This window comes from Leptosomus discolor, chromosome 5 (assembly GCF_034619465.1).
Source record: "Leptosomus discolor isolate bLepDis1 chromosome 5, bLepDis1.hap2, whole genome shotgun sequence".
NCBI classification, from domain to species: domain Eukaryota; kingdom Metazoa; phylum Chordata; class Aves; order Leptosomiformes; family Leptosomidae; genus Leptosomus; species Leptosomus discolor.
This window is the reverse complement of record NC_141395.1, coordinates 19,222,646-19,236,091: the sequence shown is the minus strand read 5'-3', so window position 1 is coordinate 19,236,091 and position 13,446 is coordinate 19,222,646. Positions and strand designations below refer to the sequence as shown.

At 35.1% G+C, this 13,446-nt stretch overlaps 1 protein-coding gene across 1 annotated transcript in view; it reads right to left on the bottom strand.

Moving 5' to 3' along the window:
* The window catches only part of PSMD14 (proteasome 26S subunit, non-ATPase 14), a 42,876-nt gene that overhangs the window by 15,007 nt on the left and 14,423 nt on the right, over window positions 1-13,446 (bottom strand). The window contains exons 3-6 of the mRNA XM_009961089.2: window positions 9,910-9,981; window positions 9,477-9,596; window positions 8,289-8,359; window positions 7,175-7,325 (exon numbers count right to left, since the gene is read on the bottom strand). Of these exons, the coding sequence (XP_009959391.1) occupies window positions 7,175-7,325; window positions 8,289-8,359; window positions 9,477-9,596; window positions 9,910-9,981 (414 nt within the window). The remainder of the gene's footprint in view (window positions 1-7,174; window positions 7,326-8,288; window positions 8,360-9,476; window positions 9,597-9,909; window positions 9,982-13,446) is intronic.

The window sequence follows — 13,446 nt, the reverse complement described above, 5'->3', positions numbered from 1 at the left end:
GAATTGCTAACTTGTGGTCAAATCCGCAGTACAACTTGAATATCCATACTGGGAGGGGAGAGAACTACAGTATAATACATTTATCTTGACAAGTGAGGGCATGCATCCATAACTCCCAAGTAGCAAAGCCACAAGTTTTAAAGCTATATGCCTTAATGAAGATAAATGGACTATTCTACATTCACCATGGCAAAAGGAAATTAAACATTTAATACTTTTCAACAAAGTCCTCTTGGAACTTTTTTTGTCTTAAGGAAGGGCATGAACTGAAGTAACCTGTGTAAATGGTTTAGTAGGTAAACATACATCACTTAATTAAATCACAGCAAGTCTAAACGATCTTGTAAAAAAAAAATTTAGAACACCAGCACTGATATGAGTATTTTGGCATCCCATTACAGAAATTAGGAAGTAAAATATGCAAAATGCGTTATTCTGAATACGTGTAACTACTATAAAAAAATGCTGTTTTCAAAAAAAAAAACCAGCAACAAGAGTGCGGTATATTGGCAGTAATAAAACAGTTCCAAGACATTGTAGTTTATGCCTAGGTTTAGAAAAAACACAACCTGAACTGAAAACACCGAGCAGCCTACACTGTAGTGCAGATGCAACTCATCTCTCACAAACATGATTCTTCAGGAAAAAGAGCAATCTTTATTGAATCAACAGTAATCAAACCCAGCGCAAACGTATCTACATCCTTATACTCCAAATGAAGCTCCTATTGAAGCTCAGTTCTCACCTAGATCAAATTAGGATGTTTCCACCTCTGATATGCAGGTTACTGCACCAAATGCTCTGTTCAGTCAATGTTAAGAAATACCACAGTACAGTAAGAGTATCTAAACGTACTAGACATTGTACAAAATGTACAGAAATGTACCCTTGATATTTCAACCATAATTGTACACTGTAAAGTTATCTTCTCTATTTTAGAATTTCTCCATTTACAGTAGAAGACTGTTAGCAAGTCCAATGCTAATAATGGAAGTTGTTCCAGGTATAAAAGATTCTAACGTTAATTGTAGATATCACATGTTTTAACATTATCATATTAATTTCTTGCAAAATATTGTCTACATAATAATTCACAATAAACAGACATGTCTCCAAAGCAGTAGCGACAATAGTCAATTTACTGTTTTGTTTAGTTGTTTTTAATTAATACTTTCAAGCTGTACTCTAACGACTGTTGAAGTCACTTGTGTCTAGGGAAGATTTATTAAGGTAAAGGTTATTAAGACAAATGAAGTGGGGAGGGGGAGTTGGGTAGATGGAGAAAAATCTCATTAGGTGGCTCCAATCTACTTAAAGGTCCCATGAACTTAATTCTTAATAGGCTATTTTAAATTTCAAATTTCAGGCATTACATTAGTGTCTCCAGACATCTCACTTGAAGGATTGCGTATTTTTTCTACCTTCTTAAAAACCAGTCACCTCCAATCCTGTGGTTAAACTCAAAATAAACAAGGGAAAATAACAGGTTCAAAGGAAAAATAATAGCACTCTGATAAAATAGTGGAGTTCTGAAGACATGTAATCTTTCGGAAAACTAGAGTAAGGCTTATGTTCAGCTGAAGAAAATTCTAGAGGCTAGACAGTAATTCCAACATTCAGGACAGTAATTGTTAAAAATCTCTGTCTGCTCTTGGTTTCATTTTTTTAGACTATCAAGTAGTTACCAAGTTATAAAACCATTCACATACACATTGTCTGGAGAAGTTGGGAGAAGTTGCAACACAAAAACTTTCTCAGAACAGGAGTTCAGCTGCCTTTCCCCATGTAAGTCACCAAGCTGAGACAGCATAGCAGATAGAAAATTTAATCTACTCTAAACTGGAACGTAAAAGTAGGGGAAGATAAAAACTACTTGCATATTGCTATTCTTGTGGTTGGCACTCAAAGTGACCATTATTACTCTGAAGAATTAAAAACTGAAATCAGGTATTAACAAAGCCATATTGCTCATATACATGACAATTACATACAGGTTGTCATCTAGATTTAGAAGTATCAATGGGCAAAAAACAGGAAGAGGAGTGTTTTACGGAAGAGATTGCCAGAACAAGTCATCCAGCAAATGAAAAACAAAGCTCTGTTCAATCACATGATCTATTGGTTTCACGATGGCATTTGCCATCATATGCCTACATAACTTTTGTCCATTTTGAAAATGCAACAAAATTCTCATTAGCACAATAAGAATTAAAACCACACTTGAATCCTACAAAATTCAAAGTATATTATTTCAGCCACCACACTTTTACGATAGGTGTAGAATGCTTTATCATTCTAAATAGAAATTTGAATATTTAAAGATACTGTTTTTCTTTGTTAACAGCTGAAAAGGACTTTGAGACCTTTACTTTGCTCAAGACGACCTTGGCTTTGGGCAGACACAACTTTGCTATGGACCTCCAGCAGGACCGCAGCTAGGCTCTCTTCTCCTCAGCTCTTCATTTGTACAGGAGAATAAAACCTTTCACACTCTCTCTCCCCCCTCTCTCCAGATAATAGCTATTTTAGGACAAATAATTTTTAAAAAATTTTTTAAAAAAAAAACCCATACAGTATAACTGTCCCTCTTCGGGACTTCTAGGAGCATGGTAAGAATTTTTTTTTTTCCCCCCACACTTTAAAAATGAGTAAAACAATAAATGAAGTTCATCACATTTGTTACGCCTTTTAGAATAAAATTCTAAAGATGTCATATATTGAACAAAAGAAAGCAATTTACTTCCACAGAGTAGAAACTGCTTGAACAAAATGGTTTTAGACTACAGCCCACACTTTGGCTACTCTGAAGTATCAAACCTTCCAATTCCAGAAGAGGTTACTCGGACCACAGAACAAGGTTCTTCAGTGACGTATGCGGCAGCAGACAGTAGTAATAAACTGAAATGGGGAGCTGCTGACTGTACACAAGGGAAAAAAATAACTTCAAGAATAACGAAGTACTGGAACAGGTGATTCCCAATGGTCACTGCATCTCAAGACTCAAGAGGACAACCCCCTAAGCAAGCTGGTGTGAACTTAATGTTGACACTGTGTTCTGCACAAAGTTGGAGTAGATTATCTCCTGAGATCATTTACAACTGGAATTATTTTGATTTACCAAATGTATGTGGGTTTTTTTCCCCTTGTACCCTCTGAAGGAGATAAAGATAATGATAAGAGACCATAGCAAAAGCTATGGGATATGGTTTAAGATTCAGATGCACAGCACATTTGGTTTTAGCTGTCAGGAGGTGACTAACATGCAAAGTAGAATTTATAAATAGTTATCACAAAGACAAGCCTTTTCCTCAGCAAACCATTAAAAAATACTATTTTTGCCATAAACCAACAGTTTTTACTACAAATACTTCTGATAATGCCTTGCTAGGAAAAATGATGGTATAACAGACATGAAATTTTGCTGTATAAGAGATTTTGCTACATACCCTACAAAACACCACAAGCACAACAAACTTCTCAGATACACAAAATGGACTTCTAACAATTTTGGATATTTTACCAGTCCTTACGCCAGCAATTATTAATCAAGGAAAACAAATGAACTGGCTCAGAAAAACAAGCCATTTTAAATGGTGACTTTTTTATAACAAAGATTTAAACTTTAAAACAGTTCAAAAAAGAAGACACTACTTTTTATCTTAATTTAACATATGAGTGCAACACAGTAGGTTAATGCTTGTAGAGTTAAAGATACTATGTTACAGTGGGTTTAGTGTAGCTATATTTTCCTTAAGAGGTGAGGAACAGCTGCTAAGTTAAGGTCCAAAAAAAATTTATTTTTAACATTTGGCAAAGGTATATAGCTCTCTGTACAGACATTTCAAAATGTATGTTGGAAATAAAGATGAAATGTCAATATTTAGCTTTATTCCACATCTTTAATGAAATTACTGCTTCTGTGGAATATTCTAAATATGTATTACAACTTCCATTGCACAGACTGCAAAACTGGAGGGGGTAAAAGAAAGGTTTATTAGTAAGTACAAGATGAAGCAACAGCTAGCCAGGTTGCCCCACTGGCCATATTTCAGCATGTTTACTTTAACTTCCTTCATAGAAATCCATTAAAAAAAAAAAGCCAAAACAAAGCTTTTTCTCTCTGGGTTCTGATAACATTGACCTTCAGCTAAAATTCACTGATATGTTGCGGGTTTATTTTAGATAACTAGAACATTATTAGCCTAGAAATTGCAATAAATGGTACACAGTCATGAAAAAGCATACTGCGTGTGCAAGAATATGTATGTACAGTAATAAGATCAGTATTTAGAGTTACTTGTCCTTCATGTGTCCTACTATACTTATATAATAATATCCCAGGCCTAAAATGGTCATCAAAGCAGTTGGCATTTAATCCACAGATCTATATTAGGGTTTTATTTTTATATAAGGATTTTATATGACTTTTAATTTTTGCTTATTGGCTTTAAGAAGACACAGAATGACTTTTTTTTTTTTTAAATGATGGAAATTATATGTATTCTTATCTTTGAACTGCAATCATACACCCCTGTCCTATTACGTGTTTGGAACATGTATCCAGACAAGGACAGCTAACGAAGTTAACAAGCTTTCCCCTTCTACCAGGGACAAGGCAAACTGCTTTTTAATCTTTTAACTAGTCAAGGTGAACCTCAGGCTCCTCACCAGAATTCACTTCAACTTCCTGACACATGAACATAACCTCTGTCCTGGTTATTCTTCACTAGCACAGCCCTGACTGCTTCACTGACTATAAGCCATAACAATTCATATAGGCATAGACCTGCCCCAAGGCAGGTTTAAAATCAGCCAATGTGTTGTTTTGGGCTTTGTTTTTAAATACATCTAATCTCAGTCAAAACATACCATATTAAAATCTTCTATGCCACATGTTCACTATAATTTTTTGCCAGACAGTTATACTGGTAAAAGGTACAATGAGTAATGATCTTGAACTCACAGCTACACACATGAGCAGAAGCCCACCAGTATAGTGGCTACTACACAAGCAAAATTATCTCTGCAAGCAGTTCTTTTGCTGGCACTGAGAAAATGCAGGTACTCCCCTGAAATAAGTAGCTCAAGTTGTTTAACGTATGAAGAGGCACTGGATGCCATACTAAGACAGCCACGTACATGAAGCAGTCAAACCTAACCTAAGAAATCCCCTTGAGCTCTAATGTATCTGTTCTTCTCTCAGTTCACCTAAAAATCAAAATACATTTTAATGTAAGTGACTTTGCCAACCAGGATTGTAAGATATACACACTCCATAGCCCAACTTCACCCCCCCCAAAAAAGAAACTAATTAGAAGTGGTATTCATAATTTGGGGGATTCTTTCTATTTCTAAGCTTTTAAGGACGCACTTGCCAGAAACATGATAGATGTAAACTTTTTTTTTTTAATGTGAAACCTGAGAACGTAATTTAATCTGACTGTAGCAGCCAGACATGTATGAAAAATAAACATTACAAGACTTCCAGTGATCTCAAGTACTGGCAGCAGTGCCATAAGAAGAGCTGTAATTGAGAAATATTTAGATCGACAAAAATTCCAGAAATGTTTAGATAAACAAAAATTTATTCCCATTCAAAATAAATTCACTGAAGATTATTTTCCTGAACAGAATGAAGACCCTCAAAGATTATTTTCTTGAGCAGAACTAAGACCCTCAAAGATGACATCTATGTCAAACAGTGGCAAAAAATTATTGAAAAAAAAAAAAAAAGCACTTAGCAAGCAAGTGAGGTATAACAGTAGTGTGACTTACTGGGAGGTTTTTCTCCTTAATGGAGCGAAATCTAAATGAATTACTAGTGTAGTCCCAAAAACTATATTTTGACAAAACAAGAATTCTATTACAGCATTTCTAGTTCGTTCTAAGAAAAAGCAAAAGAAAAATGTTCTAGAAAAAATAAGTCAGGAGTAATTAAATATTCTACTGCATTTTTATTTTCCATACAAAATACCCTAATTTTCTTCTACGCTTTAGGCAATTTAAGAGGGAGCAAAATTGACTCAGATGTCTAATAGCTTCCAAACAACCAGAAGCTATTAATTTTTCAATTGCCTGTTACATAAACAAATTTGCTCTAAAAACCAGAATAAAAAAAATCCAAATGAAATATGCAACCATAGCTTCAGAATATTCTATTATGAAATTAAAGGGAACCCTTAGTGGAATTGTTTGGTAGCTTTAATATGATCCATCTCACAGGAAATACGATACTACAGCTTCACAGAAGATGAACATTTACCTTTTAAATATTTATAAATTTATATTAATATCACCCATATATACCACGACGCATTTCAATAATTATTCTACAATACAATGGAAGTGCATGCTCAAACAAAACACCTCAGCAGTATTTTAAAGCAGTAAACCACCTAGCCAATTTCTGTACGTTCTGTAGTTTTTCTAATCCACTCTCCCTGTGGTTGAGCAAAATCGAATTGCCTCTCACATTTGCAGACAGCTCTGTGAAGGTGATAATAGAGCTGCTCCCTGCTGTCATGAGGCAGGAAATAGGAAAATGGCATATGGGGCTAGAAAGAAATAAAAAGAGAACTAAACAAGAACAAAAGAGATTTCAACAAAGGACAACTATAGCCCAATATGCTTTGCAAGTTAATCTCTTTTCATAATCATATAACATACTTAATCACTTATCTGCACACTTCTCAAACTCAAATGCTTGATACCAAGTCTTCTGTAAAGTTTTATTGCCCAAAATATTTGGAATAGAAATGATACTAAAAGCCACCATACACAATGCCTATAAATCAATGCCTACTTAGTACTCACATTAAGGGGCTGAACCTATTCCAATCTGTTAGTAATTGATCTTAGATTTTGTGGCTAAAATGTACTATCTGAAACAATGTATACTTGGATTATCAGTTGCAAACATGTTGAGTGACACCTGAATAGCAAAATATTAAGGAAGGATTATGATTGGTTATGTGTACTGACAATATCAAAGACTTCCAGCTTGTTTAAGGAATACTGATGTAAGATGCAGAAGAAACTAAAAAATGATCTTTTCGTTTATAATGAGAAATTTATTTTTATTTTTTTTAATGCAGAATTGGCCTCCAAAAGCACATATGTACAGTGCTTCTACATTAAATCTTACCAAAGTACCTTAAAAAAAAGCCTACTATACCTTTCCTTTTACACTCTGAATGGGATCCACCACCACAGCAACAGCTCTTTCTGATAAGGCTTCAAAGCTCTGCTGAGTGTTGATATCTACACCAGACAACCAACAGCCAAAGCCAGGGTGACTATGATACCAACCAACTACCATCTCAGGTCTGAAACAAAGAGGACATTGAGATTCTTAAAAATAAAACACAACAAGAAATAGTAACGTATCAGGTCATAAATTAGGATAAGCTGTGAAAAAAACACACCATTAGAAATATTTAAATCACTCACCATAGTATGGTGAAAACAGGGACATGAATAAATGCGACAAAAGAGGACTATCATTAAGGGATACACATTAGCGGTGGTAGATCGTGGTTTCAGTTTTTCACCCTGTTACCACACCTTCCCTGAACCAGTTTTTACCCTTTCAGCACTTGAGTAAATATCTACTCTTTAACTCCTTGGCGTTAAGGGTTGAATTTTCACAGCAGAAAGTCCGTTTCAGACATGGACAACGGGAACCAATGGTGGGAAAGGATTAAATATCAATTAAACCAGCAGTAGAACTAGGAACTCAGTCAAAAAGCAATTTGCACTGTTCTGTTCAGCTGCTGAGACTTTTGCTAATATTAATTTTGAAGTTTTTCCCACAGTAAAAGAATTTGAGCAAGACGACGACAACTGTTGAGAGGTAGGAGTGAAATAAAAATTTGTTTAAATACTAGGATCTTTTATAAAATTATATCCCCTTTCTTTTCATTAAAATTGCTCACAAATAAGCTACAACTTTGTAATTTTTTTAATCTTAATTAAAAGAAATAAAACCATCAATCTTTTAAGCAGATACTGTCTAGTAACTGTTTATACCAAACTGAGCAGCATTCTAATCTTTCTGTGCAATAATCAATACTGTAGGTTTAACATAAGCGACAGTCTTCTGACAATTCAAAACGCATGAGGTGGACCGAATTACATGCTATGCTACTCACCTGATTTTGGGGCCAACAATTTATTTTTAAACATTATTAACAGCCCCTAGATCACTAGTTTTGTGGAAAGACAGCTGTTTCTTCTAAACAACATGCAGGGAGTACTTGCTACTGTCAGCCCTGTTCAGGGTGACTTACCTTCCCGTCTGTTTCAGCATATCCAACATTTTTGCTTGAAATACAGGATCAACTGCCTCCACACTGACACCCTGATGTAGAAAACAGACAAAAATCATAGTACTTGTACATACTATCTTTTAACTTGCTACTTTCCACAAACAAAAATTTAAAAAACATTCATAAGTATCTGTTTAAAAGGGCAACCTGACTACTTTAGAACTGCTTGATAGAACACCTTTAAGCGTAAACCACAATTTTTAGAAATGCATTTCAATGTGATTTTTAAAATGCTGAAAGAAGATTTTGAATTGCTATTTAAGTCATCTCTACTATGAGTAAACATGATTAAATAGGCAGAGGAACTCATCTTTTCCTCCTCTTTTTGTTCTGCAAACTCCAGCCTGTTGTTTCTCACAAGTCAGCTCTACAGGTTTTATTCAAGATAACTATCACATACTGGCTTTTTGCAGATTCTACTTATACTATGCAAATGCATAGAATAAACTCAGGACAAAAGAATTTGAAAGTTTCATTGATGTGCAGCTCCGAGTTACAAAGGGACCCGTGCTTCTTTTAAGAACAGTATTTCATTCAAGTCACACACAAAAAGCATGATAAATTCCAATTATACCCATTGCCCCATCATCTTTTTAAAATATCTCTTCATAACATATATATTCTTACTCAAAATTATAATACATAATTTTTTCACATCACAAAAACATTAGTTAAGAGACACGCCACTGTAAGATCTGTCAAAGAGCAAGTTTGAATTATATCTATAGCACCATCACCATTAAGGGCATAATATACTCCTAGTCAAGCCTTTTACATTTTTAATCCTTCCCCTGGCTCACAGTATATGAATTCTTAGAGTCAGTGATTTATAAATCTTGTAAGTGACATTATACCAGTATATTTAAACATATGTAAAGACATAACATCTCCATGTATTGATATACATACTTACGTACTAGTCTTTGCAAAAAAAAAAAAAAAACCACCAAAAAAATGTTTAACTGATTTTTTTTTTTTACTGAAACCCTTAAATTCATTAAATTCATGTTTGAATTATACCTTGTAGGTTATACCTTAAAATTGCATAAACGAGGTAAAGCAGAAAAAGGTTTTAAAAATATTTATCATAAGGAAAAAACAAACAAGAAAACAAACAAAATTATCAAGGTCTAGCTGCAAAGAACTCACCGTTCCTGACTGTGGCATTGCAAAAACATCAATCACTCTCACAGTGTAATCATCAACAAATTCCCCAAGCATCAGACCCATAACTTCCATAGGGACACCAGCACGACCATGCTTCAACATCTGGAATTAGACCAAACGACACTGTATGTTTAACAGGAGGTTCACTTTGCCTTGGGATAGTTCTTTCAGCCTTTGTTTACCTATAGATAATTTGTAACCTGTAGCACTTTTCGAAACTGTAAGGAGCTATAAAATAGTAAAAACAAAGCCAACAAGAAAGAAGTAATTAAAGTAAGTTTCTTACTCTGAGTGTTCCAAACAGTATTAATTTATTTTAAAAATTAGTCTGACCAGCACAAGCCCATAAACTCTGGATAGGTGCCAGGTGCTCTATCTCCAGCACTATACACAGATGCAGTACACAGACACTTACTTTCAGCAGTGCAAGGGAAGAGATATAAACCTGTTCCGCTGTATCAACCGCAGGAGCATCTGTTGGTGGCCCCTATGAAAAGAATAAATAATTGTTTTCTCTATTGTTATTCTGCATCTTCTAAACATTTTCTTTTGTTTTCCATAGTACAAAACTTACAGAAAAATGCATACATAATCGTGACTTTGCGTGTTAGACGCGGTTCTTACAAGCAAAACCAACACCAAGCACACCCAAACACTTCTTTACAGCGCCTTCTTTCACTAACCTATTTTGTAACACAAGTCACCTAGCCATCATTCCCCATCTCCCCCCACCCCAAAACAATATCAATCTAAAGAGCAATCTTATCAGAATCAGTCAAATAAAAAACTGGCAAGTATTGCACCGGGTACAAACCTGTTACGAGACACACAGGCTAAGAGTCAGATAAGTTTCCATTAGGCAGCCTTGCCGCAATGCTAACCTTCGTCAGCTGTAAAATATGGCCAGTTCTCCAATTAACTATGTGTTTCTTACAGTGGTGTGAATGTAAATGCTGCTGGGCTAGCATGATTAACTGGCACCAACACAAACAGCAATTTCCCTTTGCTTCATCAGCTTTCAGCTAAAGCGGACTCGCAGATAAAGGCTATGGGAGTACTTTGCAGATACACTGGTACAGTGAGAGAAAAAACGGACCTCCGATCCCTAGGTGGAAAAGCTGTGAACAAAATACTTTGCTCTTTGCCTTATGAATAGTTATTCAAAAATTAGCACAACTGTCCCAGGTGTGAATGATTGGTTGAAACAGGTTCTGTGTACTGTTGAAAATGAAAAACACAGGAGGCAGCAGTTTAAATGTCCCTTTCTTGAGCAGCAAGAGACATATTGCTCTTATATACAGAATTCCATACCAGCATACCCCATCATAGCCAATTAACAGTACATTCATTACTCTATTACTAAATTGTGTACAACAAATTTCCACTGAAAAGACAAAAGGTTACTTCTGCACTAAGTGATGCAAACTTGGAAGGGCACCAAAGCAACTATGGAGCATAGTAAAAAAGAGAGACACCCCACAGTAAATTAAAGGAGGAAAAAATGGTGCCTTTATACAAACATTTTGTAGATATAGAACTTTGATTCCATAGTTATAAGCAAAACTGGGCAAACCAAGAAAAAATTGAGTATACTCTTCATTTTTTACTTCAAGTGGAAAAATTCAGTACAGCACGCGTCCACATGACATCAAACAGAACACACGGTGATCAGAACAAGCCATCACTTCCTGAAGATAAACCCACAAACTTAAGTAATCAGTATATTAACTTTGCATAGTATTTGTCCTTTCTGCATACTTTCACTTCTACAGAGAAAAACATCTAGTCTTCAGAACACTTTAAAGACAGTAGGAAAGTTCAGTTGGGTTCCCCCGCCCAATGTCAACAAACTCCTTCCCTATTAGCTCCAGATCCAATCTTTATATTTTGAAACTCACATATGTACATGGATCTGTGTCAACCACAACTGCTTCCAAACACCTTCAGACCTTTATTTTCAACTTTGATACAGCTGACCATCACTTCTTGAAACTTGTTCTCCCTCACTTCTTACTACTCATTGCTAATTCTTCTGTCACTTTGGCCTTTCTATCAGCAATCTTCTAGCAGGTTTAACTTTTCACCTTCTACAACGTTATCCCAAAAGTCTATTTTTAATCAATTCCACCTCTTCATCAAGTATTTCCCCGACTAGCCATAGCCCAACAGTGAGATGCTCTAGTGGAGAAGTGTTCGTCTAACACTTAGGATGACAAACATTACAAGCAGCTCTTCAGAACATTTCACAGAACCAGATGCACAGGGCACCTGAATCACTTATTCCAAATTTACTATAACTGAATTATTTGAATGACAAAGCTTCAAACACCCAATCATTTTCTGATACTGTTACTACATTTTTTTTCTCCACAAACAGGTAAGCTTACTTTCTTAACTGTATCTTTACTGCTTTAAGTCTATTCTAAATGATCTCGTTTTCACTTATAAGTCTTAATACTTTGGAAAGCACAAAGTCTCATATTTCCACTTAATCACTGCTAAGAATAAAGCATAGACAAGTTGGGTTTTAATTTAAAAAAAAAAAAAAAAACCCTCGTTAGTTTGATAACAACCCCTTTCTTCATACATAAAGCTCTCTTCCAATTTTCTACCAGTTCTAAACCAGAGAGGGTCTGAAGTGAGGGTAGAAGTTCAAACACAGTAACCTTCTGCTTTAGAAGAACCATAACATCTATGCTGTGATCACCATACATATTCTACATTTGTCCCAGATTTTGTTTAACATTTCATGGTAAGCAAGCATCCCACAAAACCATTCAGCATTTTTTAAAATCAAGAATCACACAAACAAAAAATCTCCCCCAAACTAGCATAAGTAGTTCTGTGATTTCTAGAAGGTTAAAGTTGGCTTTTGATTGAGACTAACTTCTCAAAAATCAGGAGCTTGAACCGAAGTTTATCCCACAGCCTATGGCTCTTGAATAGTCTCTCCTATGTGCTGTTAAGTTGACAGATCACACTGACACCCGTCCTGCAGCCACAGCTTTAATCACATCTGTCTCCTATGTAGACACCTGCATTCACAATTTTTAAGAGTTTAATTATTCTTCAAAACTTTTCCCATTTTAAAATCAGTCAGTAGATTCAACACTTATAGGGAGGAGATAAAGACAAACATTATTACATTTTGTTTCTGTAACAAGGCAACTAATTATCCTGCTGTACTCATTCCTAATCTTTCTTTCTTTTATTATACCTATATTCCTTCGAGCTTTCAAATGCTTGTTTAGCTTGGTGATGGTCCACAAGAGGGAATATTTAATATTATACTTTATCAATCCTGTAGGCATTCTATGAGATAAAGTAGCTTGCCTTCAAAACTTATGTTAAAAGTTCTCCTGCCAGCTACCGGTACCCATAGCCAACAATTCACTTCGAGCATAGAAAACATTGCTAATTCATAAAGGAATGCTTCACTAGAGTAAATCAGCTTGCTTAGCACGTTTTTTTCTTCTTTTTGTAAGTCACAGTATTCACTGTGAATGATTTTGCACACTAAATGTGAGTTTAAACACGTACATAAAAATGTACTAAGCATTAGGAGATACTATCTGAAAATTTCACCATTTCACTGAGATAGTAAAAATGCTAAGGATTAGCTCCCACTCTTATCATGCAGTTCAACCAATTTAACCGAACTATTAAAAATTAGCTAATTCTAGTATACAGTGCAAATACAACATAGGTTTATTAATTCTCAGTCGTCTTATAAAATACAGCACATACAAAGTACTGTCTTGGTCACAGACACTCCTTTTATGAAGGCCTCACTATCACCTTTCAGTCTGCTCTGTTCTCTTTACAGATTGTAATTACTAGCTAAATTATGAGAAAAGGAAACAACTCATTGCACTGTACCAATAATGTGTATTAATTTTCATGTTAATATTCCTTCCTTTGTTTTGAATACAGGTCAAAATGAACTGCTCAA